Source organism: Corapipo altera, unplaced genomic scaffold (assembly GCF_003945725.1).
Source record: "Corapipo altera isolate COAL_440 unplaced genomic scaffold, ASM394572v1 53, whole genome shotgun sequence".
Lineage (NCBI taxonomy): Eukaryota > Metazoa > Chordata > Aves > Passeriformes > Pipridae > Corapipo > Corapipo altera.
In genome coordinates, this window is record NW_020884900.1 from 5,443,686 (window position 1) to 5,460,796 (window position 17,111).

The window sequence follows — 17,111 nt, forward strand, 5'->3', positions numbered from 1 at the left end:
TGTCTACCTATTTTGGGATTAGTAGGGATATAATAAAGCATCTTGTCCTCTACTGGAGAATCCCTGTTAAAATAGATAAAACAATCCACCCAAGCAATATTCATCAGTTAATTCAGTAAAGGTTTTGCTTACAGGAGAACATTGTTTTGAAAAACACTTATTAATTCACTGAGGATAATCATTACCCAAAGTAAGAATTTTAGTATCTTTTTTTTAACTAAATAATCAAAGCCTATAGCCTAGTCCAACAGTCAAAATACTTGAGAATCATAATTTTTTTTAAAACCCCTAATTTCAAGATGTAAATAAAATCTGTAAGTTTAAGGTAGTTATTTATAATTGTTAATCTAATATAATAATTTAGAGATATATGAGTAGGTAAAATGGCAAGTCATTAGGGAACATGAACTGTACATGATTAGTAATAATTCCCTGGAAGTGCAAATTTTAAACCATGAATTTTAAGTAACTGATTTAATTTCTAAAGTCAGAGTTGCTAATAAGCCACCGAAGAATGTGTAAAGCACTAATTAGAGCAGAGTATTTTCCTGCAGTAAATGTTCTACAGATTGATTGTTAGCAGTAAAACCATCTTCCCTGCAGGTGCAAGCAGTGAGGCACTTTTACAGAAGCAAAATGCATCCAAGGAGATTCCAACCTTAAAATTATAGTTGTTCTTGTTACTACCATTGGGCTGCAAGTACCTCTCATTGACTTAACAGAGCACACAGCTCATAGCAATAGCTTTTGAAATGACTGCAGTAGGTGATGGTTGCCTGTGCTTCTAATGAGCTGCCAAGCTAGGGGTGCCACAGCAACATCTTCTCACACAAGTGGATGTTGCAGGGTCCTGAACTAAGACAGGGAATCCCCAGGCCTGCTGGGGCTCCTGCAAGTTCAGGAGTCCTCAAATAATGAGCCATTCAGAATACTTGTGTCATACTCAACCCTCACATTTAACTATTTCCAGGAGTTCTGACTTCCTTTTACCCTCCAATGCATTTGCTTCCACCTTTTGGGATGATGAATGGAAAAAGTTTCCAAAAGTGGTTCCTATGACTACACTCAGCTCCAGACTTCCTCAACTGCCTTCCAGCATTGACACCACAGACCGTTTTTGATCACACAGATGTGGACAACTGACACTGTTCTCCCTCCCGGTTGCTGATAAGCACAACCACCCAGTGGAAAACAGCAGAACAGGAGAGATGTGGCTATCAGCATCAGCAGTCTGCTGTTTCCAAAACATGAGAATTGGAACAACTGGAGCCTTCTGAAGTAGCATCTGAGTGCCAAGAGCTGAGGTGCAGCAACGCTATGCCCTACCTCAGTATCCATTTCAGTGCATGTCAAATGTGGTGATGTCAGTGAGAGGCATTTTTTGATGCTTGTTCCTGTGCAGCAGAGCCAGGACAGCAGTAGCAGCTGAAACTTTAGAGGCTGGAATCTCAGGAGAATACCCCATCTGTATCTTTACCTCAAGTCATATTACCAATGTATTTAATCTTTTCCTTACTGGCACCTTATAACTTTTGTAACCATCCAGATATCGAAGTCAGATAACATCTATTAGAAGTTTAAGTTGTCTGAGGAACGAAGTCTGCACTTGCATATCTGGTCTGGGTAGATGACTTGAGACGCAAAATTGAGCTGGCTGAACTTCTCACTGCAAATATTATTATTTGAATCCAGTGTGTTATCAGCCTTGTAAAATATTATTGTAAAAACTTATTTCAAAGAAACAGCTTACAACAATTTCTAAAATGCATAAATTCCATTTATTATGTTGAGAATATCAACTGCAAGAAGTCTTGCAATGCATTCTCTTCACTCTAAGTACAATACAGTACACTTGTTCTCCACAATAAGTTACATAAAGGCAAATTTTATGTACATATAAAAAGGATCAGTGCCCAGAACTATTCGCACAGCATATCTGCTATTCAGAAATCAACCATTTAAATCTTTAGTTGCCTTCAAAATTCTTGAGCAAACGAAATTCATAAACAGATCTTAATTACCTGGTTTGAGAAGGGTTTTCAACTAATACCTAAATTCAGTGGAGACCACACAAATGGTTTAACCACTGAATTAGCATTCTCAGCATTCATTCCATAAACAAATGTATTAAAAATGAGGCATGCCATATGATATCATATAAGACAACATGAGAGAAATGACGTGCCTGCATGTTTATGCATCCCAAAATACCCAAAAGGGAAGTAGCAAAGTAGTAGTGCCATTGTACAAGGCACTAATGAGACCACAACATAATTCCGCTTATGCATGCTCGAAAAAAACAACCAAGCAAAATTAAAAAAAAAGGAAAAGAACCCCCAACTCCCTAAAACATCCTCCAACTGAAAAAATGAAGAATAAGGCTACTAGTATAATGAGTGGAATGGAGAGCATTGTATAAAGAAAGACTGTAATAGCACTTGCTTTTTCAGTCACTGAAACAACTAAGAGTATATGACTGCCTTACAAAAATATGACATGAAAATGCCCAAAAGAGAATGCAAAAATAATATTGGAATAATAGCAAACAGGCCTTTAACAAATTCGTATGGGAATGAAAAGATGGTTCCTCAACTTAAAGGATGAGACACATAGGCAGGGCCTTTGAATAAGGAGGAGTGGGGCCGAAAATATTTAAACAAACAACTTTTATAGCATAGCTCAGTTTAGAGAAGGGATTCTGTGATGTGGCATCTACTGTGGGAAAAGACCAGACCCAGAAACACGCAACTGGAACATTCCCAACTTGTCTGATCCATCACAGAGATAAGAAGGTGGTGTCTCCTTTGCAGTGTGAAGTTACATTATATGCTCTAAAATGCCACTTAAAAAGGATTTTCATTCCCCACCCCCCCGAATTATTCTATATTCAACCATGTTAATGTCTGTTAATAACAGCAAATGCAGCACCAAGCCGTTGCTGTGAAATCCGCACCCGAACAGCTGGTGTACTGGTCAGCATGTCCATGTACCTTTCATGGTGAGATTATTTTCCACACCTTTCTCTTGTTTCTCTAATGGAGTACAAGTACAGTATCCTTCTGAAGTCACAGTGCAGTGAGCCATACAGACTGAAAATACTCAAGACACAGAAGATTATTTCATTTAATTCTTAAAATAATGCAAATATAAGAACTGAAATGTACCACATGGAAAAGTGTTGAATTGTACATTCTACAGATTCTTCCAATCGATACTGAAGACATTTTCCTTGAACTACATGTACTTTCCAATTCATCTGAGGTGCTTGAACTCGCAAGAAATGTAGGTAACAGCGTAACAGTCAAAGAATTACTCGGAAAACAAAAACCCTTTAAACTCTTCTTCACTGAAAAAGAGAGGCACTGCATTTGTAAGCTGAATTAAGGCTGTAAAATGATGCTGGTTCACTGTGAATTTGAAGTCATTAAATGTCACAGGGGTGACATTTAACCCACTGCTTCACTGTTAGTCCTGTAAGCCTGTTTACGGAGGTGAGTCTCGATCTCCTCCCTGAAAACCAGCATCCCGAGGTGCGAGTGAGAGGCCTCGTTCATGGCTTTGGACTGGATGCACATGCGATACTGCTCCGGAGTGAGTTCGTCTGCACAATGTTTCTCGTGCCAGAGGTGAAAGAGACCAGGGACCGGCGTCCTGATCACAATGAGGTCACCATGCAAGTACTTTCTGTAAAGGTGAACATCCTCACCGCCCCAGCCTTTCACTTCCAAGTCAAAACCCCCTATAAAAACAATATCAGAAAATGTTATTGGGGTGCACAGGTTAGATGTAAGGCAAAAAGAACAACGCTTCGTGTGTAGCGTTACCAGATCTGGTACAACATGCCAGAAATTCTGGAACAATTAACTAAGTTTTCCATGCCGAAGCATGCCAATCTGAGGGAGAGGAGCTTCAAGAATACCACATCCTTGGTAGTAGAAACTGCCCAGGACACAGATCTGCTGACTTCAGAAACTCTCTTAGAAGAGTGTCTCCAAATTGCATTATGCACGACATCCTGTGTGACAGCTGCAGAAAACTGTAGGCAAACATCACTGGCTATGCTTTTGGGTTATATTTAGGAAGCATAATGGATTTTAGCAGCTGGAAAATGAAGCTGTTATGCACCATATGAGAAGTCCTCTCTAAAAATACCAGCAATTACTCCATAGGTCACAACTGAAAAAGCTGGATTAAGGAAAGGAACATGTTTCACCATTTTAAGTTCTCTTGCATCTCTAGGACCACAGTGAAGATTGACCCAGCTCTTGCACAGTCTCAAAACTCCAGAATTATTAAGTCTTTGGCATATACCGTACAGGTGACAGTATGACTGCTACTAGAAATCAGTCTGTATCCAAGCCATTGTACAGCACATAGGGCTATATCATTACATCTTCTAGCAGACTATCTTCAAGACAGTCTTCCACATTTAAGCACACCAGGCTGTTCTCAGTTTTAAGAGCATGCCACAAGAGGGGGGCCAAAGCACACTGCTAAAGCCTCGAACAACTGTATTCAACTGCTGAAGGCTGTTTAAAGAAAGAATTTGACTGCTTCTTGCTTATGTTAGTGGTTTACTTATGTTTCTTAAACTTGATTAATTTGCTTCAGAGAGACACAACACACCAAAAAAAAGCAATATTTTTAGAAGTTCTAGAGTGAAATGTTTCTACTAAAACTATCATGACTTTCAACAAAACGCTCATCAGATGGGACATCAAAATCTACAAAAACTAATTTAATCTCATTGGTCAAACTTATCAAGCAAGTCTGACTGCTGGGCTTGGGAAAATAATACAAGGAATAAATGCATTACTTTCCTGTCATTAGATAAGACCAGAGAATCAATTTTTAAACACACAATGTTTTTCTTTACACTTTCACCTTACCAACAGTCAGAAAGTCTGTCCGATATTGACAAGTCATCCCAAAGCCAAAATCTCGCCAGAAACCAGAATCCTTCTTGTGTACCTGCAATTTTAAAACAGTATAATTTTGAAATGTAAAATACATTGAAGGAGGTACATTGCACTTGGTTTTATAAAAACCTAAGCTCTTCCAGTCATTTGCTCAGTGCAGGATAGAGCATAATAGCACTTCTAGTCATGCACTGATGTGGGCTTCCTAATGACCTGCTGATCACTTCATCCTTTGCCTTCCAATTACAAATATTTATCCTCACTGCAGTTTCCATGTTTAACTTTCTGCCACACCACCTCTATTTTCTATGTATCTGCCCAGACCAAGCAGTAAATTACAGGTAGTCTATTGCTAATCCATTTGTTCCCAATACCCCAATTCCTACCTGTTTTTTAAGGCCACATTTTTTTCTTCTTGATCTGATATGACCAGAAAAGTAAGCTTTGTGATTGAAGTCAGCAACCATAATATTGTTCAGTTCAAAAAAGCAGAGCTGTCAGGCAGGGGCTCACTCCTCTCTCAGCTGTGACTACCTGAGGCCATATGCAAAAGCTTCCCCCCCAACTTTCTGTGGGATCCTTGCAAACAACACAGGGAACGATTATTATTATGTTTTTCTTTTAATACAGCTGTGCTCTGTAACACTCCCTCCTTTCCCTCCTCCAAACCAGTCCCTCTCACAAGTCTCAGCTGCAAGACCCAATTTCATCTATGCAGTCTCTTCAAAGAGAGTCAGGCTGGACACTGACCACTGCCATTCCATCTCCAAGGAAAAAGAGACCCAGAAATACAGTAATTCCTTCTTTCTGCTGAGCCCCAAGTTATTCTTAAGCCTATTTTCTTGAATGTTTGCAGGGTTTGTTTATTATCTTGACTGCTAGAAGCAGTGCCTCATTTCAAAAGCAAGATAAATTGGCAATATAACAGATCTTGGATCAGAAAGGTAAAGAAACATCTGCGTGTAATACAGCTGTCCAGAACAAGAAAAAGCAACTGACTGAACATCTCAGCCCACCTCAAGCTACATGGCACACTTCCTGCAACTACCATTTGTTAGTTGCCAAAGAGAATCGATACTGAGGAAATCTTATCATTCAGAAGTTTTTTGCATTTCACTAATTCTTTGTTTGCTGGAACACAAGATGAAAGTTGCTGCCATATCATGCCACCATCCTCCTAAAATACTGGTTTTCCAAGCCAAAATAAGTAACAGATCATAAGCAACGGATCAGCACTACCAACTTCATTTGATTAACAGCAATAATTTTTTTTTAAACTAGGTAGAACTCCAAGTTTATCTGAATTTTGTACCGTTTGATAAGCTTCTCTTCCAAGTGCTTTGCCCATAATGGAGAATGGTGGTTAGATATGCACTGCCAAAGGTCATAAGATATCCCAAACAAACTATTAAGTTACACTTAATTTTGTTTTAATACAAAGCACACCTAATTCCACCCAGATTAAATCACGCTGCTTACCAATTGCTGCTCCACAGGGGGTGGTAGATCTTGGTTGGCATAGACAATAGCAGGATTGTAAAGGCTGAATACTACAGGATAAAAAACCTTTTTCCCTGCAAGTCAAAAGGTAGTTGTTACTCACTGTGGGTATGCTTTCTGAAGGCAAGAGGAAACTAGAGATGTTCTTTTTATCTAAAATATTACCTATTAGCCATCTAGTGAAAACAAACAGAAGGACTAGCTGCTAGGATTTCCCACTTAGGCAGCCCATAACATCTACTGGGGCAGGGCCCACAGGATTCAAAAATATATGTACACATATTTATATATACACTGTTGGTCTATACTAACATATAGTTATACATACTTGTATGCACAAAAAACATTATACATCTCAGTACCACATGACAGTGAAAACTACCTGCAATAACAGTATGCAGTAAAACTAAAAAATAACCAAGTTTAAGTAACACCTTGCACTGCTGAAGTTTTATGAGTTTGCCTGTTTCCACAAACATGTAAAAGCAGGTATATCCAGGACATCCTGCAAGGGCATTGAGCGTCACAAGCATCCTGATTATGCTGATACCACCAGTTCTGTTGTCTATTACAGAAGCCAGATAAATATTTATCACAAACATCTTGCATCGCCAGTGCAAAGGTATTGACAACAGGAATATTCAGTACTCTGATCTCAGCATGAACTCTGAATGTATGAGAAGCATTTTCAGATCTCACTTGAAGCAAAGGTCAAAAACTGCCAGTATGAATTGTTAAGCAGTCTCTAGAACTCCCTTCTTTGTTAAAGCTCATGAGATGCTCCTATCCAAAATTTTCCATGTATTTATACAACTTGTTTCATGAAGAGCAGAGACAGAATTGAAAGAAAAAGCAAGAAACAGAATCCAAATATCTGGCTTATAGAGGATTTTCTTGCTTGTTTATTATGTGAATAAAAAGTATCTATTCATTCCAAATTGGCATTTGAAGAAAATGGTTTCTGGCTGCAACAAGTCTAGAATAAAAGTAAGCATTAAAAAAAGAACCCAAACACATGTTTGACAGGAGAAAGTCTTAAGTAGCATGCTTGTTAATTCAAGAAAGCTTATCCATCTTGGCAGAAGTCTGTAAAACAAGCAAGCCTCATACAAACTTGTGAAAAACAGTCAGACAATTTCAGAGCTTGGGATGTAAATGTGGAACATTAGCTCACTCTCTGTAAGGAGCACGTTGTAGTTGTACTGAAAACTATTTATATATGATGTGCCTTGGCCATACACAATGCGAGAAGACATAAAACAAAGTCAGAGATTTCAGTACAACAAAAATTATCTTCCACTGTAGAGCATTACACTGAGTTTTGTTACACAAATTTACGTGCAGTGTAATCGTTAAAACAATTAAACTGTCTAACTTCCTTTTAGACAACAAAATCTTAAGAAAATGTGGAAATTGCACATGTTGTACAAAAAAGACCATGTGTTCTTAAAACAAGCCACACTAAGGCACAAGTTATTTCTCAGTCTAAATACTATTTCCTTTTGTGCAGAGTATGCTTCATTTTCCAAGGTGTGTGGTATTCAGTAAGCTCCACAACTCAAGTTAGTTTTCCATATGCTCAACACAGATCAGTTAAGTCAAACAAGGTGACAAGACTCCGTTACAGCAACAGTGAGGGAACATACCTGGCTCAGCATTTAAGCGACAGCTGTTGAGGAACTCAGCTGTGAAATAAACATCAACATCACAGAAGAACATCAGGACCTCGCCCTTTTCCCAGGCTCTGGCACCCATGTCAAGTCCTCGGCCTCTGTTAAATTCCTCATTCAGAGAGACAAGCGTGTAATTGTGGAAGTCAGTTTCTCTACAAGAAAAACAGAGCCAAACCCAAAATAAACCCAGGGGGACGGGCAGAGGGACTATTTATACTTTTTCAGCATTTTACAGTAATTTTGTTCCGGAAATACAAAGAAAAAAAACACCAACAAACAGTTATATCCTCAGAATGAGAAAAGAAAGTATCTGTTCCACTTAGTTGTCTATTTTAAGTTCAGACATTTGTAAAAAGATAGACCTCGGTCTTACTTCATAACTTCACATTTAATCATTCAGACAGATTAAAAGGCAACTGACATGAATTAAACTGCTCTCTAGAACTACAATGTCATCTAAAATTTTTCCCCACAAACTAAGAAGTCCTGACTAAAAGAGCAATATCTCTGTCCACCAGTTCATACAGGAAGACAAACACAAAGCCAGAGTCCTGACACCTCCAAACTCAAAAGGCCAAGGCCACCTATGTGGTGATGCCACCATAACACAGTCAGTTTGCTTCTCCTCGCTGTTTCATACCAGTAGCACACACGCCTGTAAGTCACAGCAGAAGAGGGAAGGAGCTGCAAAAGGAAATTGGAAATACACCCAGGAACAAGCAAAGTTAAGTGTCTACTTCAGAGACACTTCAGAGGGCAATGCTTGAAGAGAACAGAGTGAAGATACTCAAGAGTAGCACCACTGAGAAGATACAGATCTAGATAAATGCCCAGTGAGTTTGCAGCACTGTATCTGACTCAGTGCTCTGAGGGGCACATGTCACAGGGAGCAGGGCAGGCAGCAGAGCGGCCCTGGAGATGGAGGGGTCCAGCACATGGCAAGCTAGAGGACAAGGAGACTTTGCAGGAGAAAGGCAGAAACTCTCTTCTCTCTTCCTAGAGGACACCTGTGCATACCAGGCCAACTGGTTGCCTCATGTTAAAAGCTGGTGATGCAATAGCCTAAGTATATGTCATCGAGCAGAGCCCTGGCCAGCACTGGGAGACAGGGTTTAAACGAGAGCTCAGCTTATTCTTGGCTAAAAAGGGTAACAGGCTTCCAGCTCAGGGATGAGCACAAGAGCTCAGGCAGCGAAGAAGCCCCTTGGCTACAGGGTTACAGACACTCTTACCTGTCCCATACCTCTGGAGGAAGAAAAAGCAACATTTGGGCATTTTACATCCATACCAACATAATGCTATTTGCTGAGACAGCCACAATGAAACTGTGCTTAAAATTTGTTTACAGTATAGGGTAAGTATAGGCCTACTTAGACTACATTTCTCTTCCTAATCCACAACAAAAATTGTTCCTCCAGTGAAATAACTACTGAAAAGTATATCCCAGTTCCAAAGAACTTAGACTCTGATCCATCTGTTAGCATGACTGAATATCCACTACAAAATGCACCCCTCTTGTTTTCTGGACTGTCAGATAGAAACCTCACAGTCTTTTCTGGCCTATAACTTGATTTTTAGTAGTCTTCAAGAGACTCTTGCAATCTAAGGTGTCAAACGCCAACCAAAAATAGCATGGTGCAAATAAAGGTTAGTTTTCCTAGTAACCTGTAATGGAGTATAAACTTATTATTTTTATTTTTTCACTCTTTTTAAAAACCATTTTAAATGCCAATCAATATTGTTTGCATTGACTGATGCTGGATCGACACGCTTACCTAGCTACGGATTCCAGGATGTTTTGTACTTCCGAGAGCCCATCTTGTCCAAAATAGACCACTGTGAGGTGAACACGCTTATCCTGATGAATGCACACATCCCTAGAAGCACAAAGACAAGATGATATTAATAATTACTTGCAACACAACAGAAACTTCAGGTATTTAAAAAAGCTACTGCATTAAGAAGTATTCGCAGATTCAAGTATTCCAATCAGGCACCAAATAGCTTCAGAAAAACCCAAGGAAAGACTTTTTCCCCTCTTCTTTCCCCATGTTTCCCATTTGAATCAGAAGGTTCCAATACTGTGTGTCACATTCCAATACCTTATTTTGTAAACAGGCGCTCTACAACTGATGTAAATACAAAAATGATGTTCAAGATCACCTGTGTCCAGGTTCACAATGACCCTGGCACTTGGTCTAAAAGGAGTTTGTTTTGCTGCAATTTGAGAATCATTTTAGGAGGAAATGTTTTCTCCATACAGTAGGCTCAATCACAAACATCCCAAGGCAGTTGCACACAATGTTGGAATCATTAGTTCCGTCACAAATCAACCAGAACAGGAATTCAGTTTGAAAAGGAAACAAAACACTGAAAATCAGCAATACAGCTCACTATATAATCTCATGCACCTACCTAAAGTTTTGCATAAATTGTGCAAATGCCTCAGTTCTTCCAGCAAGAGGAACAATAATGTTAATAATGGATCTAGAAATATCGACCGTTTCACTCTTCACTTTCATGAGGGGTCCAAAAGGTCGGAACAAGGTGACATGCCTGTACTCCATGCCATCCATCTTCTTATAAAACAGCTCATACTGTGTCCCCTTATCTCTTTCTGTACGATAGTAACCTGAAGAATAAGTCACACAAGTAATTTGTACAGTCAAAGATCCCAGCAATTGTATTTCAAAAATACTGAATTTTCCTAAGAGCTGAAGAAGTAGGGGCAAAGCTTCTGGGTTTCTCCTAAAAACAAAAAAATAAAAAGTATACAAACCATTATCAATCACAATCACTCTTCTATCTTTTAGATCAGATCTGAGAAACAACCCCAAACAAACTCCAGCTTCCCCTGCTTCTTAGAAACAACAGGTTTTATGGTCCTATGCCAACTTTTTACACAGAATTAGAGTTGGGCCTTCCCAAAAAAAGGGAATTCAGCTATTTGCTATGGAAAATGGCGGCTGAAATCTAATACGGCCTGCTCATAAGCCCTTCAGTAAAAATCTTGCCCTGAGCTAGATCACAGTAAAAGCTGAGATCATCTGGCCAGCAATCAACACAACACAAGCTGTGGGCAGAACAAATGACAATAACTTGCTTGACAAAGCCTGCAAAATCTGACATGTGGTATCTAAAAAAAAAAATAAAATTCTGTGATAATGCTGGAATGCTTTAAAATTGTTTTCACTGCTGACCACTAGCTAGTGCTTTCCATCTGATAAATAAGTTGGTGCTTTAATACAGCCACGGTCCTCTAAGGACATAGGCATAAGTTTTCTATGTGGCTGTAACACTTAGAAAACAATGCCAGTCCTCCAGAAACAGGACTATCTGTTGAGAGATATTTTACTCCTGATGGGTAGGAAAAGTCTGTCCCACACAGAAAATGGTCCTTTCATTTAAGGACCATTAAGGAAGCAAATTAACCAACAGTCTCTCTTAATTTTACACCACAAAGGAAAAGACCAATGTTCATCTGTGGTTTTGAATAAACTAAGCTCTATGTTGCTAATTCCACATCTATACTAACCTGAAATGATGACAGGAAGAATCCTTCAACAAAACTGCCCTACGTTGATCCCACCTCTGCTCTCCTCCTTCACCAGCAAAGAAAAGCTGTACTATAGAGAACAGTCACGAGCTACGCTATGAACCAAACAAATTCCAGTTGAAGTGGCCACACAGAAAACTGAGAAAGTTATGAAGACCCCCAAGTGTGAAAAACACCTCTGCCCTAACATGATGTAACCAGTGAATTTCTATTCACTTGGCTGGCCTGAACTGCCCCTTCTACAAGTCAGCCTTCACAGCAGCTGAAATCCTCTCCAGCCCCACACCCAGAAAGCAGGTGGTGGTGGGGTACAGAATAGATGAGCCATGCTGGTGACACAAAGGGCTCTCTTTTGTGCTCAGTATTGATATTGCCTTTTTTATTGTTGTGCCTTTTTATTGGCAACTGAAATCAACATGGGTATCTGAAGGTAACAGCCCTCCAACTTGGAGCAGCTTGGTTTTGACCATCTTGGGAACTAGAAAGAACTGATGACAGAATTTTGTACCTCTCCCTATCCTCGAACAAGTATTCCCTGCCTGACATTACCTTCTCATTCAGTACAAGAAGCAAAGCAGTGTGCATACCACCTTGCCCTAACTTTTTTCTCTATATCCCAGGCTCCCTTTACAAAGCGTCCTTTCCCTAAATCTACCTAACTCCCTCTGTGTTCCTCTGCTCCTGCCTCCACCCCCAAAGCAAACCCAGTTTTGTTCACTGATATCCCCTCCTTATGTCAAACAGCCTCTCTTTTACGTCAAGCTCCTTATTCCCCTCCAATACTCAGCTCCATAATCCACTCCTTCTTGTGGACAAGCAAGTGCACTGGCAGACCTGATGGGAAACGTGGATGAGACCCTCTGGGAGACAGGCTGTAGCAGAACAAGTTGGTGACATCTCACTGGAAGTTAATGGTGACTAAATCTAACTTTTCCACAGAGATGCTTTTTACCCTCGGAACAAAGTCCTGCAATGCTCTCTTTGAAGAAGCAGAAATCCATTTATACTTTTGTCAACATAGAGCTGCATTAAGTATGCACCACATTCTAATGCTCAGTTTCAAATCAGTATTAATTACAAGTCCTGAAAACCATGTTTCAAACAATGTCAGAAAGATTTTTCAATCCCCGTCAATCCTTTTCCACTCCAACTCTCTGTGCTGACTAGACCAGCACTGAAGCTTGAAAACAGCATCCTGGTTATTGGAACAGCTGATGCACCACAGTACTTGCACATTGTGCTCTCATGTAATATTCAGCAAATACTTTTTACCAGTACTCCTGTGTAAATTAACATTCAGTATTGTATATTAAATTCTTTTCTGTAGTATCCAATAGCTGTTTACAGATAAAAATACCATTTACAACGTAAGTTTTTAAAAAGCATGTCGTCTGCCAAAAGCTTATCTTTAATCAAAGGATAAGCTTAGATGTCAGCCTAGAATAGAATGCTGTAATACAGAATAAAAATTTCTATATTAGACTTAAAAAAAAAATGCTGCTGTAACTTTATAAGGACCTTAATATGCAAATTCGAATTTGCAACATTCAACTGTTGGAATATGAGATTATAAACTTTTGAATCTCAACATGCCACTAGCATCACACTTCTTCTAAATAGTAATTCTCCTTGCTATGAGCTAACCTCTGTTGGTAATCTTCTATGAATACTTCTATGGAATTAAAGCTTCTATACATGTAAACCAGAATTGAAAATAATGCATGTAAACCAGAATTGAGAACTAAAATACATGTAAGCCAGAAAAAGAATTCACATCTGGTTTACCTCTTAGCATATTCAGGTTTTTAACACCTGGGACTGACTCATGTAATAAAACCTGTTATCTCACCTTCCAACTGGCATACACTGGCTGCCATTCAAAATAGAACTCCATAAGTAAAGACTGAAAAAGCAGTAGAAATAATTTAACAGCTGCTATTCCTGGTCCATGAAGTTTTACTCCCTTTGCAGAAGTTCTGTTTCTCACCAAACAAATTAAACATATGAATAACTGGATATCAGTTACTACTAAAGCCAAAAAGCTGTTCTTCTATTGCCTTGAAGAAGGTGTTTGGTCTATGAATTGAAGACCTATCTCTTTGTTGGTGTGTATTAAAATTCTCCACTGAAGTTCCCAGGACACTGGCCAGTTTCTGGTCTTATGCAGCACACACTAGAGGGGCTGTCTGCATGACAAACAGTCCAGACTGTTCTGTGGATGTAAAGGACTTTGGAAGAGTTTTGACTTCAAGCTTGCAGCATGGGAATAAAGAATTTTTACATGCCAAGGATGGGTGGAAAGTCTTCTCTTTAGATTCAGACCTAAAGAAAAAGTTTCTGGCCTTTGCCTAGTTCCAAATGGAAACACAGAAGCAAGAGAAATGGACCCAAACGGTAGCACTGCTAAACATCCAATTACAAGACCTTTATTAGACGTTAGCTAATTGATAATTAGCATCTGAAAATATGCTAATGCTTCTTTTTTCCAAAGGTTAATTTAAAATGGAAGCGCTTTTTAATCTCTTAATAAAGTAAGACAGTTACCCTGATAAATGTAACCCAAATAAACCAATTACACTGATAGTGAAGTACAGATGTCCATGAAGGCTCCTCAGTGAGTTCTGTATCACTATTAAAGACAATGTCACAGGGTTCTGGAGAAAGGGAACAGACAGAGGTAACACTATTATGGTCCTCTCATCTTAATTACCCTCCAGTTCTCAATGTTATCAAATACTGATCTCAAAAAAATCTATTTTTAATCAAGGACTATCTTTGAGTGTGCAGTTCAGCAATTAGGTTCATTGTTTGTAATCCTAAATCCATCCATTTTTGAAAATATGTAAAATTGCATCTTTTATCCTCTCTAGGGATAAACTTCATCCACGGGGAATAGAATACTTCTGGTTTTCATAAATTTAGATCTAATGGAAATACTAAGAAAAACAACAACTTCAAAGTGTTTCTCAAACAGCAACTGCAAAATAAGACCTTTTTCAGGTCAGATTTTTATTCTGTTAATATTAGAATTCTGGAAGTTTCATTATGGGTTGTAGCAAAGCAAAACAGGTGATGATGCAGCAAACAGAAGAAACTTGCTGGTTCTCTTCATCAGCAGAGCAAGACAATTGAGCTTTGTGAAGAATAATTTGGAGCTTTGAGAAAATATCTTTGTAGCTGTAATGTATACTTAGAAGTCTTTTCTTTTTTCCTGGTGTTATTGCTCGCCAATAGTCATGATGTGGCTGTGGCAGCCCACAGATTTGGGTCATCACTTTGTTTTGCAACTAAAAAAATAACATCAGTTTGGAAAACACTTGAACAGATGGCTCCCTATCATGCATAGAGCTTCCTTTCAACATTGGTAGAAGACAGAACATCTTAATGTGGAGACCAGAAAGGCTTAGCATGCAGCCAAGATGTTGCCTGAACAATTAATTTAAGGACAAAGAGCAAAAATACAGTGACAACAAAGTTAGTCAGCATGTATTTTGAAGTTTTTTGGCCTACACAGTGGACAGTGTTAGAGTAATAAAAATCAGTCGATTCAGACTACCATGTGCATTATTGACTAATTAAGTCTATTTTTTCAGAAAAAAGTTTGTTTAGGAAGTTTCCATTTATAAAATAGAAGGCAGATTCATTTTAAATTATTCATATTTGTTGTCCCCAGTTAATCCAATATAGATGAATCCTAAAACACAGTAAGAAAAAAAAGTTCTTGATGCTTTTTCAAATGAAGTGAGCGCTACTTTACTGACTGGGCAGAGGCAACATAAATACTGGGGAAGAACTGCAGACCTATTCAGCAGAGATTTAAAGATACCATTAGGTAAAACCATCTTTAAGAAAACATATTCTAAACTTAAACAGTCACCAAATTCTCTAAAGGAGAGAGTACCTGAAAGTACATATCACAGAAGATTACACAGTTCAAAGTTTAGTCTAACTGTTTCACAAGTCTGTGAAAAAAGCTGACATAAATCCCAGAAGCAAACTTTTACCTGCATGAAAATTTAGCCTGTTGAGGTAAGAAGCTACTTCTAGAATAAAAATACCTGTTTCTCATTTAGCTTGTACTTATGGCACAGTTTTGTGGGTAAGTTTTGGTAGATATGTATGAATTAGTTCTGAGAAAAAAAAATCCTATAAGTCAGAACAAACCAAAATCAGTTTATCTATACTGAGCATAAAATATGATGGTTATGTATTAACTAATGCAGGATCATGTTTTCTCTTTTGTCCCAGAACCAAGAAACAAATAAATCCTCACACCAAGTTTCTCAGCCTCCAGGCTTCAAATGACACAATACTCTAGTTTTAGTCCCAAACTACTTATTACAAAATAATCTATTACCAACTGAAGGGGACACAGAACTTATCTATTTTCACTGAAGACAACTTCAAAAAACTATTTCTCTAAATGAGCAATGCTCATCCAGCAAAAATTTAGATGTGCTCTTAGGACAGTTATAGGACCTGTAGATACACCAAGCTTATTATGAAACTTAAACCTACCCATTTATGACAGTTTAAGGGAGCAATATTTTCTAAACAGAAAGGCATCAGCTTTCCAATGGACTTCCATGAAACAGGGATGAACAAACTGACAGTGGAGGTGGAGTGCCAGAGCCCACCCACAGGGCCGCAGGGCAAGGGACCTGCGGGTACCACTACTGACTGGTTCCATTTCTCACCCACAGGTTTTGGAACAACAAGGGGGGGTGGAGGGAAACGTGTTAATATTCAGAAGCATCCTTGGTTTTGCTGGCTAAGTTAGCCAGTAGTATTTGCACATTAAAAAAAACACAGAACGCCCACGCAACCCACAACTTCTGTCTGAAAAAAAGATGCCAATAGATATAGGTATCACTATGGTTAGTTGCTAACACACCCACATACAGCATAAATACTTTTCTTTCCCTATAGTTCCTGTAACTCTGTGTTTGAAGTGACTGTCTTTACAGCAAAAGAAAATTAGTTTGATTTCCAAAACCAATTATTAATATATTGGTGAGAACAGAGGCAGAGGTATTTAGTTCTAAGGTCCTAAAGCTACTTGTTTTCTTGAAGGTCTGTCAGTAAAGGCAGTACACTAGAAAATCAACAGCCATTTCAGTCATGGTAAAATAAAAATCCACTAGAATATAAGCATTATCTAAAAAAGCAGCTGAGTACTTAATGCAGAAATAAAGCAATTAAAAGACTGCAAGAATGACCACCTCCAGACAAAAAAATATGGGTTTAAATGAGAACTGTACTAAGAGCCTGACACTGTGCTGGCTGTGTTACACAGACCCAGCTGAGAGGCCTCCACACCCTGCCCCACCTTTTGGAATGAACAACAGTACTTGCAGAAAACTTTAAACACAGTAGCTGTTAAAAGCAGAGACTTTTTGCACTACAGACCAATTACATCATCTGAGACTGAAAGAGCCAATTACTTCAAGGCCAACAGTACCT

At 38.7% G+C, this 17,111-nt stretch overlaps 1 protein-coding gene across 2 annotated transcripts in view; it reads right to left on the bottom strand.

Moving 5' to 3' along the window:
• Nucleotides 1-1,760: 1,760 nt before the first annotated feature.
• CSGALNACT2 (chondroitin sulfate N-acetylgalactosaminyltransferase 2) overlaps nucleotides 1,761-17,111 on the bottom strand; it is a 33,663-nt gene continuing 18,312 nt past the window's right edge. For both annotated transcript variants that reach the window (XM_027649576.1, XM_027649577.1), the window contains exons 3-8: nucleotides 10,508-10,724; nucleotides 9,868-9,969; nucleotides 8,066-8,244; nucleotides 6,399-6,493; nucleotides 4,890-4,971; nucleotides 1,761-3,739 (exon numbers count right to left, since the gene is read on the bottom strand). In XM_027649576.1, the coding sequence (XP_027505377.1) occupies nucleotides 3,447-3,739; nucleotides 4,890-4,971; nucleotides 6,399-6,493; nucleotides 8,066-8,244; nucleotides 9,868-9,969; nucleotides 10,508-10,724 (968 nt within the window). In that variant the 3' untranslated portion in view covers nucleotides 1,761-3,446. The remainder of the gene's footprint in view (nucleotides 3,740-4,889; nucleotides 4,972-6,398; nucleotides 6,494-8,065; nucleotides 8,245-9,867; nucleotides 9,970-10,507; nucleotides 10,725-17,111) is intronic.